Here is a 14,867-nt window from a genome sequence, read left to right on the forward strand (position 1 = left end):
TGTTCAGAAAGCTGAAAAATAAGTGCCAAGCATGGCAAGATTAATTAGAGACACTGTTGCTATTGTAGGACAGTGCTTAATTTCATTTTAATATAGGAATTAATGTTAGTCTGAGCAGGAGATAGAAAGGAGAATCTCAGCATAAATTTATGAAATTTCCAGTCCTCACAGCTGTAGAGAAGAAGAAAGTCAATGCAGAGAATATGAGACACAAAAGCAAATACCTGAAAACAAGTAGCAGAACTCAAACCCTATTATTTTAAAATATCATGTATCATGTATCTAAGACAATCTCTTGCTGTCAGAAGATCTGGCACAGGGAGTTTGGTTGCTTAGGGTTATCCAGCGTGTGCTTAGCTGTTATTGCCTCAGCTGATGAATGTAAATCAGTCTTTTGCTTTCTGGTTACTTCAGGCACATCTTTCACACATATTTATTTCTGGATAAGTTCTGTATCTTTTAAAGACAGGTAGGATATTTAGTGTTTGGGGAGAATTTACAGGAAAAAAAAACTTGTTTTGTCCTCTATACAGTCAAGCAATTAAATTTACTGAGATAACCAAACCACAGCTCTGGCAGATAACATGCCAGATATGTCTTTTTAATCACTGATCCAGCTGACAAACTGTTTGTTTGTGTAGACTTCTAACTCTTTGCTCTTCACACCTTGCTAGCATATTCTGGACATTGTCAAAAATCCCCCATGCTGAGTCTCTCCCCACCGTCAATGTGTTGCAGGCTGTCTTGGAAGTGAGCTTCAAGGGTGCACTCTGACTTGAAGCCTAGAGAAGGATGCTAGAGTTATCTGATTCAAGATTTGATAATTAAAAGCAGGAGAAAGCACAGCAAAAATTAATGAAATTTCTTTAGAAATGAGTAGGGATTCTAATAAATCACCTATTTACTGCAACTGAGTAAAAATCTTAATGTCTGCATGTAACAGACACAGAATTTATCTATGAAAAATGTCCATGCTGGAAATGGCCCAGTCCATAGCTGAGGAGAGGATTATTTACTGCCCTGCCTCTCCAGCTCTGAGTGCACAAGCAACACATTTTAAACAGATATGCACAGACTGATTGCTGTGGCTGACAGCTGGCTAGCTCTAAACCAGCCCCAGTTTGCAGGATGAGTTGTTCAATTAGCACGGGGCTGGTTCCTGGGCTAGCGGCCCCTGAGCTTGGGTTAGTGCCATGGCACCGTGGCTCTGCAGTTCTGCATGCACAGGAGCAGCCATGTCCATCTCTGTGTCTGCCCAGCTACCGTGTGCTTAAATAATCTCCTACCAGAAATGCTGATAACACTTTTCTGCCTTTGCCTGTTACCCTGTCACACACTTTGCTTCGATCCTGAGCCCAGGCAGGTAATTTCACATTTCCCTGCTGTGGAAGGATGCTTTCTCAGCAGGGAAGCCTCACAGCTCCACTGTGCACATGGATTAATGATGGCTTGGGCAGGGTGTGCAAGAAGGAGATATTCTCTGCGCTGGGAGCAGGGAAGTATTTTATTCAAGGTACTGGTCATTTATGGGTGAGTTTCTTGGATGAAAGTAGTAAGTGAACAGCAAGCAGGAATTCCAGAGAGTGTTTAATTGGGGTGCAAGCAATTTGTGTGGAGACACATATGCACAGAGGGAAAAAAAGACTTTAAAGGTTTTTGTAGATGGGAAGACAGACAGCTTTCTCCACTTTGCTCCCAGCATCATCAGCAGAGGCAGACTCCTCCCAGCGCCCGGGCTCACAGCACAGCCCAGTGAGGCCGTGGGAGGCGGCGGCCACATCCCGGTGCTCCCCTCCCGGCAGCGGGCACGGACACGCTCCGGCCGCTCATCACCCAGGGACTGCCGTGGTGCTGCTCCCACCCAGCTTAAAAACGGAGGGACTTCACTGTCAAGCAGCCTTCATTGAAGGGAATTCATCATTCCATAGGCTTGGAGCAATAGAAGATAACAGAGGGCTGAGAAATTCCGGGCAGCAGTAGTCACTTGTCAGTCAGGATATCCCAGCTGTGCTCTCTCCTCCCCGGGCTGAAATAAAAATAATGGGCCCTGTAAAGCACTGTGGGTCCCGGCTCTTCTGCTTCAGGTCTGCCACTTGGAGCACTCGCTGGATGCACAGCTCCCCACCTGAGGACAAAGTGGGACTGCTGGTGAGTTCTGTCTTTGAAAGTTCTTTTTTTCTTTTTTCTCTCTCTTGCAACCCTATCTTCTTGGAAGAGCTTTCTCTTGCTGTTCGTTTTCATATAGAAAATATTTGTTTTCTTCATCCCAGCTAGAAGCCAGCTCTGCCCAGGAACTCCCTCCACTCCTCAAAGAAATTTGTCTCCTTCCATTTCCTAGAAGGGAAATTTGTGCCTGAGAGGAAGGGAATGCTGTCATAGCATCCTACAGAGACATATCACAAAATCCATTTCTGTGGGGTGCCTTTTATAGTCTTTGATTATAGTCCCCAGCACAAGAAGACCATGTGATTATAGAAGACCAACTCAATTTATTTAACTAAAAATTAAGCACCAACTCTCTGAGTTATTGTATCAACTCCCAGTGTTGGTAAATACCCAAAGCTCCTTTATCTGAGTAGTGGTAAACTGTGCTACTGTAACTATTAAGCCAATAATACTATTTCTATAAAGATTTTATTAAAAAAACCTCAAGAAATAGGCACAAAATATACTGAATTGGTAGGAAACTAAGATATTTGCCTGATATCTTTTAATGTGCCTTTTATTGTTTTAAATGAGTCTTGTATAATCCTGTTGGTGCATGAAATGGACTAAGATACTTTTCTTTCCAACTGCCATAGATTGCTAGTGCTTTTAGTTCAAACACATAAAATAATCCTCTGTAGATTATTTTTCCTTTAGAGTCTGTCACATCTCTGGTCTGTGGATTATTTTTCCTTTACAGTCTGTCACATCTCTGGAATTATAGCTGCAGAAGTTCAATTATACCACATAATTTGCTTGGCAATGGACATCTTAGTTTGGGAGCATTTCAATTTGTTTAGCTTTATTTAACCTTATTTCTTTAATTTAGGAGACAATCATTGGATTCTCAGCAGTTTCACTGGCACTTCTTGGACCACCTGGATGGTTCCTGTGCCACCTTTCAAGCTATAAGAAGAAATAGAGAACATCTCTTCAAAATTAAGATCTAAAGGCTACAATAAACTGTAATACTCCAATTGAAAGTCCCCGTTCCCCCACTGTCACCCATCCCATGGGCCAGGTCCCAGAAAGCTTTTGCAGGTACTGTAGAACTGGACCAGATGTTCGGTGGTGAAATGATACAAAATGGTGGCAGGTCTGCTCTGCCATCTGCTGCAGCCTTGGACCAGTCTGGATCTGCCATCAGGACCTGGGAGAAGTGAAGAGCGAGGAGGAGGACTGTAAACATGCTCCAGTGTATTCAGTTTGGCTGTTGAAAACCACATCTATCACACTGATTGCTGTTTGACCTTGTGTTTCAGACAGGTAGAACATCTGTGTCTAGGAAACACAGGCCTGTGGTAGACTTAGAGGCATCCTCTCAAACGTGCTTGAGAATCCTGCCCTCCTGTGGGCAAGATTAAAGCACAGTGGTAAGTAATACTTGTGTGAGTCCCTGAAATACAGGAAAAAGCAGCAGGTTGGCTGATCCTCCACCATGGACCAAGCTTTGCAGTGCCTGTGTTCCCATTTGTGTTCCTTTCCTGGCTGCTGCTTTGGAGATTCCCTGGTTGGTGAGGTTACAAAAATGAGTTTAGTCTTTGCCTTTCATCCATGGGTTTTGTCATTATTCCTGCATCCTTTCTGTACCAGCACATACAGGTACCATCAAAAGTTTAAAGTAAATAAATGGGAAAATATACAGAGAAAAAAAAATTATAGTCATCTCACTAAACCTCTGAGAATTTAGGACAATTTTTTGGAGAGTTTTTCTTTAATCTTTACATGTGTTCTTTTGGTGTGTTCCTCTTCCACCAGGATAAATAGTTTTCTGCAGGTCGTGATTGTCAGGTTAGATTAAGATTTTCGAGAGATTTCCCCATGATTCCTATTTGCAATAACTATGATAAATACTTTGAAGTCTAGACTAAATTTGAGAAAAGTGCAGTAAATAATAGTTGTTATGCCATGTTGTATGTGTAATAAAATAATGTCTTCTAGTAATTTCAAGTCTGTCTTGGAAGAAAATACAGAATATCAATCTTTTGTGATGCTTAAGTATTAGCAGAATATAATTTAAAATTCCATTAAGTAATTTGTAATATCTAATATGAAAACAGATTCCTAAAGTAGGGCTGTGAATGTGTGAAAGCATTGTACTTGCTGTACTTCCAAACTATTATTTTCAGATAAATGGCTTGAGTTCCCTTCAGCCTTGTAACCATGACTGAGGTTTTCAGATGAGAATGGAAACATTCATCCTGAGTGTTTAAAGAAAGTCATACTGACTTATTTTTTTTCCAAGAAATGATAGCTTTGTTACATAGTCAAACAGTCTGATGTGAAAGCCCAGTTGTGTATGTGGAAAGTTTCCCACAAATTTGAATGAGTGTTGGATATGTGCCTGCATTCCTGGAATCCAGAGGAAAAGCAATGCCAGTAACTGAAAGGCTCTTGGACAAGGAGCTTTGCTCCAGCACACTGTGGGTGCATCCTTTGGAATAATAAGGCTCTTTTTCAGAATCTTTTGTAAAAATCATCTTTGAATATTTCAGTGTATCTGCTTGTCCTGTATCTTGTTTCATCATCCCTCTCTCACCTAGTAATGCTCAAATAAATCAGTAAGATATTACATTTCAGTTGTTGTACTTGTCCTCTGAAATTATGGCCATGAGTAATAAGGTTGCCTGGTTATAATACATACTTGGGGGATGTGAGCAAAGCACTGACAATTGTGTTGGATGAAATGAGGTAACAGATATATGGGGATGTTTACATTGAAGCAGTGAGAATTTTTAGAATCCACTTACCTGAAGAGCTACTTAAAATTTAAGTGTTTTTCGCAAATACTTTTTTTTTCATTTTCAGTCTACTTCAAGCATTTCTTCCTAAAAGTACTAATGATTACATTTTACAGGCATTTAAAAAATACTTCAGTGTTCATGTAGCTTTCTTTACTGATTGCAAATGGATCTTTAATCCTGGACCTGGAAGCTCTGGGGAATGTGGTGCATAGAAAAGCAAGATGAAAAGGAGAGGAGCCAGGTCATTGCAGGCACCTTCATTGCTGTCAGTGTGGTATGAATGAGCTTATGCTCTTCATTAAGTGCAAGGGTGTTTATTTATTAGTCTAAACCAGCCACAGCTAGAGCTGGGCTGATAAATGCAGCCAGTAGTGCCCAGGGCTCTGGCTCCAACTGCTGCTTTTTTCCTCAGGCTTCCTGCAGCTGGTGTTTGGTGAAGATGGTTGGTGGGTTTGTCATTTCACAGCAGTGACCCTGCCTGCAGCCTGAGGTACCACTCAGGGCTCCCTGAGTGATGCTGAGTTCTGTGTGTGGACATCACTGAAGGTCTTTGCAAAGAACGGCAAGAGACTCCCTCCTGTAATTCCACAGATGGGGAGCACCAAACATGAAATGCTTGCCCAAGATAAGGCAGCAGGGTAGCAGGAGGTGGAAACAGAGTTGAAGGATGGTTCCCTGCCATGCTTCTCATGGTATCTCTACATCAATGGTTTGCATTTCTTGCAGATGGGCCAAAACTGGTGTTAAGCTGACTATAAGTAGCACAGGTAACACATATATACCTAAGGGTAAGTGGCTGAAACTTGTTCTTCCATAGGAACACAAGTAGCAGCCATCCCAGGTGAGGCAGAAGATCTTGTATTGAACTAAACTTTGAAACATTTACATGCTTTGTGGTTATGGTTATGTGCTGCAGTGTACAATTAAGCTAAAATACTCATAGTTCTGAGAAAGTGGAAGTGTCTTTCGGCCACTCTGTTTTCTCTTCTTTAGGATGGATGCTCTGGATGAGCTTACACTTAAATTAAAAGACCCAGTAATGTTCAGCTTATGGTCCATAAACACTCTGGGTCTGCAAAAAGTAGTTGGGGAGTATTATGCAATTGTGAGGAGGCCTGAATTTGCAATAGATAGGACCATTTGTAAGGATCTGCAGATGAGAAAAATACATTCCCATGTGAAGTGCAGCAGCTTCTCTACAGGCTGCTTCAGGAGTGTCCCAGTTCTATCAATTTAGTTCACTTTCTGTTTCCACCAAGGTTCCTGTCTCTGATAGTCCAGCCTTTGTTTCATCTTAGGTTATTCCTAGACTCCTGTGTGCAGCAAACCGGTTTGGAGGAGAGACCAGACAGCCCACTGGCTGCTAGGGAGGCAGCCTTCAAATCAGGAGCAAGGTCAGTCAGCTTTAGTTGTTACTGAGCCAGGGTCTTCACCTGGGTCACAAACTTGGTACAGGTGTGGTAAAACACCAAGGATGTCAGCAGTGTTGAGTGTCACATGCTTTCTCTTCCCTTCCTTGTGGACAGTCTCACGCCTTATTTTTCTCTCTGTAACTGGTTTTGCCCAGCAGAAACATCTTACAAATGTTTTTACTTGAGTGTAGAAATACTAAAACAAAGTAAATATCTGGTTTTCTTGATTTCTCTGTTCATTCCTTTGCCTTTGGGCCATGATGATATGATAGGTTTAAGAAGGCAATATTTTGACACTTGTCATTCTGATTCCTAAAGCATTACTGCCACTACAATGAGCTTTTATTTTAGCCATGTAGGTAGGTGGTATAGTCAATTCTGCACAAATCTGATATTAAAGATAAGAAAAAAACCGAGCTGTTTGCAGGGGAGATATAATTCAGCCAGGGTGGTGCTAATTTCCACAAACTTGGTGTGTTAGTTGTCACAAAGACTGTGCCTCTTAGAGCAGTATATCCAATCTCTGGTTTTATAACAGTCTTAGTGCATGCTTATCAAATTTATGCTAATTATTTATGCAGGTCAACATGTATTTCTCAAACTCCACTGCTATAGCAACAAATTAAGTATTTTGATCACTTAAAGGCTAATGACATTACTCTAGAAGAGAAATTGGGGGAATTTATCAGAGATTTTACAGTGACAGATGCTGACAAATGTAATAATGAAGCAAACATCCACAGACTTAGTTGACGTAACTATCAGAATAAGAGGAAAATTACAGTTTTGTCAGTACAATCAAATAACCACTGTATTTCTTAATGACATTTTGTTTTCCCGAGGTCTTAATTATTCTAAATTGGGGAAAGAAGGAACAAATATCAACATCACAATCTGGCTACTTTGTTGGAAACACAGTGCTAGCTAGCAATGAGACACAGAGCCCTTTACTGCTCCGTCTCTCACTTTGAAGCAGCCCCAGTCAGTGATGACTGAAATGAATTTGTCACATGCCAGATGGCATAACTGATATGGGTCGGTGGCTTCAGCCAAGCTTCTGGCCACATCATGATCACTTCTGCCATTACTGCTGACTTGTTTTCTATTCTATTCTAATTCTCTACCCTACCCAAATGTCTATCCTCCTCTACACCTTCCTTCTCAGAATAGTTAATTTCCTGCCCTCCCACAGGAGGAAGTTTGGGTTGATATTTATTTCTGTACATAGTGCTGTGTGATAGTACCACAAAAGGAAGTTTTCCTTGCATTTTTAAGTCTCAGCACAAAGGCTAAAGTTGGGTATCTTCAACTCAGAAGAAATTATTTCCCTGCACAAGGCTATAGAAGCTGTCAGTAATATTGTGTTACTTTTGTGCAGACATGACTTTCTGTGAGCAAGAAGAGGGGCTCTCCCTGCTCACTGTCTCTTGGCTCAAGCTGGTTGACCCAGGTGTCAGAGCCCTGAGGAACTGCTCCAGGATACCTGCTGTAGCCTGAGTCAAGCCTAACTGTTCAGTTTAATCCCAGATAGACTTTTTCCTCAAGCGATTATATATTTTACAATCATTCATGAGGATTAATTCTTGCACAGAGCAAAGATTTAGAGACAAATTTAATTTATTATGATATAACTATTGCTGTGAAATACACTCATCTGGGCCTCAGGGACTCCATCTGCTGTTTGAATCTGACAGGGAGGAGGTTGGTCCCTATGCAGCTGTTCGGGAGCTCCAGTTCCATACCAGGACCCTTTCATTGGCATTAGTTTAGCCTTGTAAGTATTCAGAAAGCACCATGTAGATTGAAAAATGCTGAGAGGCAGAGAAACCTGCCTCCTCCTGCTTCAATTCACTCTGGGTTTGGTTTTTTTAATTGCAATTAGCCTTGGCTCCCTCCATGCCACAGACTTCAATTCAGATAGGCTTGTAGAGATTAAAGGAAAAATTTGAGATGTTTCAAACTTGTCCCCACCTCTACTGCAGTTTTTAATATTCCCATCACAATGCAGTTATTGATAATCTCCTGCCAAAAGTTTAAAAAAATTGAGATATTGGCTTAAAAGAAATGGAATTGGATGTTAGCTGTTTTTGTTTTGTGTTTTGATAAAACTTAGGTCCTTGCCTCTCATTCAGGCATTGAAATCCTCATTTGTTTCAAACATTGTTTATGTTGCATTGGAGTCTTTGACTATGTCAGGCAAGGACTAGTTTTTATTTAAAATGCAAATAGAGACCCATGTAATTACATGACTCAGGAAGCTGAGCCTTTAAGGAAAACACCATGAGAATGTTTTAAGTGTTGGTGACAGTGAACACGTCTGGATATAGATGTGCAACTATATATCTGTGTAAACTGATACAATGATTTATTTTTATACATGCATCAATTCACTTCAATTTATGAACAGTTTAATAAATTTCCTGTACGTGATTCAAGGTAGGAAGGCTTAGGATTTGTATTTTTCAGAAAGGATTACCTTTCTAAAAGTAGATTTGTTAACGCATGGAGATTTTAAAAAAAGGGAACAACATTAGATTTTGTGTCTTTTTGGAGCTGAATACTTGAAAATGTAATTCAAAATGACAACAGTCACATAAATAGTGACTTCTGCTCTTGATTACTTCTTTTCTCCTTACAGAGAATTGATTTATTCCTGAATTATGTTGTAACTACAATACACACTCTTAGGCAAGCAAAACTTAATTAAAAGCCAGCACAATTCACAGAAACAATATGCTCCAAATCCTTTCCACACCTTATCTATCTTATCCTGCAAAAGCCACATTCCAAAACAACTAGATATACACAAGTCCATGGGGCATGATAGGATGCACTCACAAGTGCTGAGGAAGTTGGTCAGTGACACTGTAAGACTGATTTTTAGTATCTTTTAAAAAGGTCAAAGCAACTGAGAAACAGAAGAAAGCAAGAGTCACTTCTATTTTCAAGAAGGACAAGCAGGAGTATCTGGGAAATTATAGGTCATTTATCTTCACCTTGATCCATGGGAAAATGATGGAGCAAATAATCCTGTAAAGCAGTTCCAAACACATTAAGGACAGGAAGTTTATTTGGAGTAGTCAGTGTGCATTTGCAAACGGAAAACCATGCCTGACCGACTTGATAGCCTTCTGCAACAAAATTACTAACTCAGTGTAGGAGGAGAAAGCAGAGAAAGTTTTTCTTTAGCAAGACTTTTGTCAATGTTTCCCCATTACATCAACAAAGAAAAAGTAATGAAATATGGACTAGGCAATATGGACTTGTCAATTATGCGAATTGAAAAGTGGCCAAACAAACTGCCAGGGTCAGAGGGTTTTGCTCAGGGGCAAAAACCAGCTGGAAACTGGTGCTGCTCTGCAGGGAACAGCCCTAGCCCAGTGCTGGTTCGTGTCTCTGCCTGTGAGCCAGGTGATGGGACACCTTCTGCAGATGATGCAAAACTGGGAGATGCAGCAGTTGATACACCAGCAGCTGAAGGTTGTGCTGCCATCCAAGTGAGTCTTGAGAGCTTGGAGATGTGGGCCAACAGGAGTCTCATGAAGTTCAACAGGTGAAAATCCAAGTCATGCACATCAAGCACCAGTACAGAATGGGGCTGAGCAGCTGAAAAGCAGCTCTGCAAACAGTGACTTGGGGGTCCTGGCAGACACCAAGCTGACTGGGAGCCAGCAATGAGCCTGGCAAGAAGGCCAACAGGATCCTGGGCTGCAGTGGGAAAAGCACAGCCAGCAGGTCAAGGGAGGTGTTTGTACTGCTCTACTTGGCACTGGTTAGACCTGACTGGAGTTCTGGGTTGGTTCTGGACTCAGCAGTACAAGAAAGACTTGAAAATACTGGAGTAAGTTGAGGGAAGGGCTAAGTGATGAGGAGACTGGAGCACCTGTCCTATAAAAGGGTGCTGAGAGAACTGGGACTGCTTAGCACCAAAGTCAGAAGGTTTGGTGTGGGGAGTGGGTCCTGTCAGTGTGTACAGACACCTTAGGAGAGGCACTAAGAAGATGGAGCCACACTTTTCTCAGTGGAGCTCAGTGACAGGACCCAGGCAATTGGCACAAACTGAAATGCAAGAATTTTCACTTAAACAGAAGAAAAAGCTTTCTCCTGTGTGGATGGTCAAACCTTTGAACAAGTTGCTTAGAGAAGTTGTGGGGTCAGATATTTGAAACCTGGCTGGACATGGCCCTGAGCAATTTGCTGGAGCTGACCTTGCTTTGAGCAGGGAAGTCGGTAGACAAGCTCTCCAGACAATCTTTCCAACCTCAAAGATTCCATGATTCTGTGAAATTTCTGTTAATGAACCCAGAAAATAGCATTTATTCTTACAGTTTTCATCACCTGGTATGTGAATTTTCCACTCCCCATTATTTTAATGTTAAAAATATATTATTTCATTAATGATTTGTGGGCTTTAAGATGCCTGCAGCTTTTATGTGTTCTCTTAACTGAGTGTGTGCAGAGGCAAAAACCATATAGACATAAACCTTAGCTGCTTAAAATGGTTTCCAGTGGAACACTGTACCCATTTTGTTTGGCATATTCATGAGGATCTTGCTGAGAAACCATGACTTTGGTTCAGCCCAGAGACTTGAGAAATTAATTCCCAGAGTACCATGTTTCTATAGTTGCTCCTTAATGACATTTGTTCACAATATAAAGTGTGAGTCTCTGTACTTGAATTAACAAGCTGGGCAAGTATTAAATTGTTTGACTGAACAACAGACTACTTGCATAGGATTTATTTAGGGCTTAGATATTGTTTAGACAATGCAGAAGGACTCATAAGCAATAAATTGTTTACCATGCACCTGAACTACAAGCTGTAAAATATGTAGGACCTTGTTCAGTAAATGAAGGCATAGCTGCAATTTTCAGACACTTAAACCAAAGAAGAAATTTTACATGAGAAATGGAATTAATATTTTCGCAGTATACTCCTGCTTTATCAACCTGAGTGTTTTTAATAAGCTCACCACTCTGGTACATGAACACTTGGTATAATTTAAAGATACTTATGGAAGCTCAGTTCCCCTCAGTGCAGAGAGTTCTCTATTGTAATGAGCAATAAAGCAGTTCAGATTGATTTGTTGCATCAACAGACAGAAATTCAAAGATGAAACCTGTCTTCAATATCTTATTTCAATGAAGTCTGAAAGCCATTTGTCTGTATATTCATCACTTATGCTCCACGTCGTGAGACATAGAGTTGGGGGAAGCAGGTTTGCAGCACCACGTGACCTCTCTGGGCTAAATGACTCTAAATAACTTTTCTTCACTAAATAACTTCACTAAATAACTCTCTTCACTAAATAAAGCTTCTAATAAAAGAAAAAATGTAAATATTTACTCTCAAATATTTGAATGTAAAAGAGAAAACAGTGGTATAAGTTGACTTCTCTCTTTGGGGCTCACAAGCAGCAGGGAGCGTGGAAAGAATTATGGCCTCCAGTAAGAGCTCTGTTTTGTACCTAATTAAATGGTGTTGAAGAATATTGCCCATGCCGTATTTTTAGAAAATTTCTTTCAGGAAAAAAGCAAACCAGTTAAATGCCAGTGAGCAGCATCTGCCCCTTCATTGTGGTTCATAGCACTGAATGTGCATTGTCCCAAATCAGGGCAGCAGTAATTTGGAGGCATTGCCTTCTACAATGAATAACAAAACATATCTATTTTTCTCCACCTCCACAGCACAATTCTCAAGACTCCCATGGCCTGGCTGATGAAATACTGCTGCTTCCACATAGCTTTTCCCGAGAAGGGAGGATCTGAAAAACTCGTATGGAAAGTTTCAGAGAAGAAACTCATAGCTCACCCTTAATTTCTGACACCTGGTAAGGTCAAGTCAGGACGCTGGGGAAGCTGACAGGACACACAGCAGTGAAATAATTTCTCCTGGAGCAAATGAGTTTAATTGTTATTACTGTACTCCCACCACAACTGGACAAAGGTCTTTTCATCCCATCATCGTCCTGGGGCAGTCACCATGGCAGGGACCGGGTGATGGAGGGGGCACAGTCGGGGCTGAGCGCAGCCCTTGTCTCCTCGGGAAGGGCTTGGCGGTGCCGAGGAGCCGGTGCACGGTGGGACCAGGCGGGGAGAGCCGGCCCAGAGGCACCGGACCCAGAGCCCGCCGGCCCGGGGTACAGCCGGAGCCCGGGGGCCGAGGGGAGAACAGGGTGCTGTTTGTGACAGAGATCACACGGATGCACAGCGCAGCCCCGGGCAGTGCCACCACCGCTGTCCTCGCTCAGCGCAGCTCCCGCGGAGCCGCCCGCGGGGCCGGGCGAGGGCACCGCCATCCCCTCCGCAGCCCCGAGGGCACCGCCATCCCCTCCGCAGCCCCGAGGGCACAGCCATCCCCTCCGCAGCCCCGAGGGCACCGCCGGCCCCTCCGCAGCCCCGAGGGCACCGCCGGCCCCTCCGCAGCCACGGCCACTCTGGCGGCCCCGAGGGCATCGCCGACGCTTATCAAGGTGTGGATAAGCTCCCGGCTCGGCAGCTCCCATTTCGGCATTGTGACAAGCTCGGCGGGGCCACAGCCCCGCTAGGGCAGGTGCCCCGAGGCCAGCCGGTCTCCCTCTCCCCATCGCATCCCATCAAGTCTCCTGTTCCCCGTCCCGTCTCCCACGCCGTGCCCCCTGGGGATGCTGTTTGCCGCGGCCGCCAGGCGCGCTGCCCCTTTAAGCGCGCTCCCGCCCGGTCCCGCCCGCCCGCCGCTCCCCGGCCCGCAGCCCTGCGGCACCGGCGGCGGCACCGGCACGGGCACCGGCAGCTCCATCGCGGCCGGGGGCCGGCGCTCCGCGGCGCCCAGGGGCAGAGCGGGCCGGCAGCATGTCCACCAAGGCGGAGCAGTGTGAGTGGGGCCGGGCGGGCGCCGGGCCGGGGTCTGTCCGAGGGGAGGCGAGCGGGGCCGGGGGCGCCGTCCCGCCCATGGCGCTGCCCCGCCGCCGCCTCCCGCCCGCTGCTCCCCGGCGGGGCAGCGCTACCCGGGCTCCGTGTGCCGCCGTGTGCGGCGGCCGCCGGCGGGCGGTGCAGGGGGAGGGGGCTGCCGGCGTTCTGGCGCTTTCTGTCGGAGCCGCCGCCGGTGCTGGTGGCCGCAGCCCCCGGAGCTCCCCGCTGTTCGGGCGGCCAGCTCGGGGCGGCAAAGGCAGCGCCGGGGAGCCCACGGGGAAATGCGGGATCGGGGAGCACAGTCGGTATTGAGGCCGCCGGCTTCGCCCCCCGCCCCACGGCGGGAGCGGTGCAGCCTGCCCCGTGTGCCGGCGCCGTGTCCCGAAGGATGCGGCCACCTGCGGGAGCAGAGGTGACGCACGCCTCGCCACCCTGCAGGTGGCCTTGCAGTGAGATGGAGCCAGAAGAGTCGTGCTGTCCTTCTTGCCCGGGCCGCTCACCTTTCACCGGGTGAATGCAGGCTGGGGGTTTGTGTGTCGCCTACAGGCCGCCTGCACAGTGCCCGCTCCCAGCAGGATCCCCAGGTGCTGGCATCCCCTGCCCGCGGCCAGCCTGCCTCTGCCTGGTCACGGCTGCTGGAACCACCATGTTGGCTAGAGCTGATCAGAGCAGGAGTGGATGACATGGTGGTTGATACCTGCATCTGGGCTGTGGAAGTGCTCCCCACTGTTGTTGCTCATGACACCTGTGTGTCTGCAAGAGCCCTGATGGGATGCTGAGTAGAAAATATTGGGGTACTTGAGCTTGTCACCCATGTCACAGCTACTTTCTTGCCTGATACAGTGTCATGGTTATGAACGGGCAGTCTGTGACCAGGAGGTTGGATTGATGTTTGTCACAATGACGTGATGTGATTTGACACTTTGCATGCTGAGACTTGCTCTCTTCTTCCTCCAGGTCACTGAGAAGGATCCTTGTGTTTATATATGCCTATGCTGAGCCCATCTAACAAAAAGAATACCTGTAATTTTTTCTGTTAGGGTTTACTGCTTATTTATAGTGATGAATGAGCTTGCTTTAAAAATATTATGCAGATGTTAATTTTTTGCTGTAAAGATGCAGTTCTAGCCTCATAATTAGAGACAGAATATTCTGATTGTGCAGAAGCCCTGAACTGTGCAATGTTTGGATCTGTACCCTTCTGTTGTTGCTGCCTTCCCCATCTTGCACCTGAGTTTTGTAATTGTTTCTTCTTTCCAGTGATACTTATACATTAATTACACTTCCTTCACACTGCCATGTGGAAGAATTTGTGCTACTTTTTGTCCTAGCACTGGCTCTGGCATTTTCTTCCTTTTCTGTCCTGTCTTCTCTCTTCCTCTGTTCCTAAGGCTTTTGGTCTGCTCTGTTTGAGCTCCTCTTACATATTTTATCCTTGGCTGTTTTTTCTTTTCATCCCTTTGTACTTTTCAAGACACTGCATCCAGGCCTGCCATGTCCCCGTTACTCTCTATTTCAAGATTTACTTAGGGTCCAGATTTCAGATCTTTCTGCCTTCTAATGTTTCTTTTCATGACACTCCAGGAAGAGTATTTGGTTAATGGACATATCCTGT

The 14,867-nt window shown here is 44.6% G+C and overlaps 1 protein-coding gene and 1 long non-coding RNA gene across 3 annotated transcripts in view; both read left to right on the forward strand.

Moving 5' to 3' along the window:
- The first annotated feature begins 1,794 nt into the window (after positions 1–1,794).
- On the forward strand, positions 1,795–4,784 carry LOC132074743 (uncharacterized). The gene is made up of 2 exons (XR_009418645.1): positions 1,795–2,148; positions 3,035–4,784. It is a non-coding gene; the product is annotated as an uncharacterized LOC132074743 (long non-coding RNA).
- Positions 4,785–13,088: 8,304 nt separating this feature from the next.
- Positions 13,089–14,867, forward strand: part of UNC79 (unc-79 homolog, NALCN channel complex subunit) — a 108,760-nt gene continuing 106,981 nt past the window's right edge. For both annotated transcript variants that reach the window (XM_059474170.1, XM_059474171.1), the window contains exon 1: positions 13,089–13,214. In XM_059474170.1, coding sequence (XP_059330153.1) covers positions 13,193–13,214 — 22 coding nt within the window. In that variant the 5' untranslated portion in view covers positions 13,089–13,192. The remainder of the gene's footprint in view (positions 13,215–14,867) is intronic.

The sequence above is a fragment of the Ammospiza nelsoni genome, chromosome 6 (genome assembly GCF_027579445.1).
Source record: "Ammospiza nelsoni isolate bAmmNel1 chromosome 6, bAmmNel1.pri, whole genome shotgun sequence".
Taxonomy (NCBI): Eukaryota; Metazoa; Chordata; class Aves; order Passeriformes; family Passerellidae; genus Ammospiza; species Ammospiza nelsoni.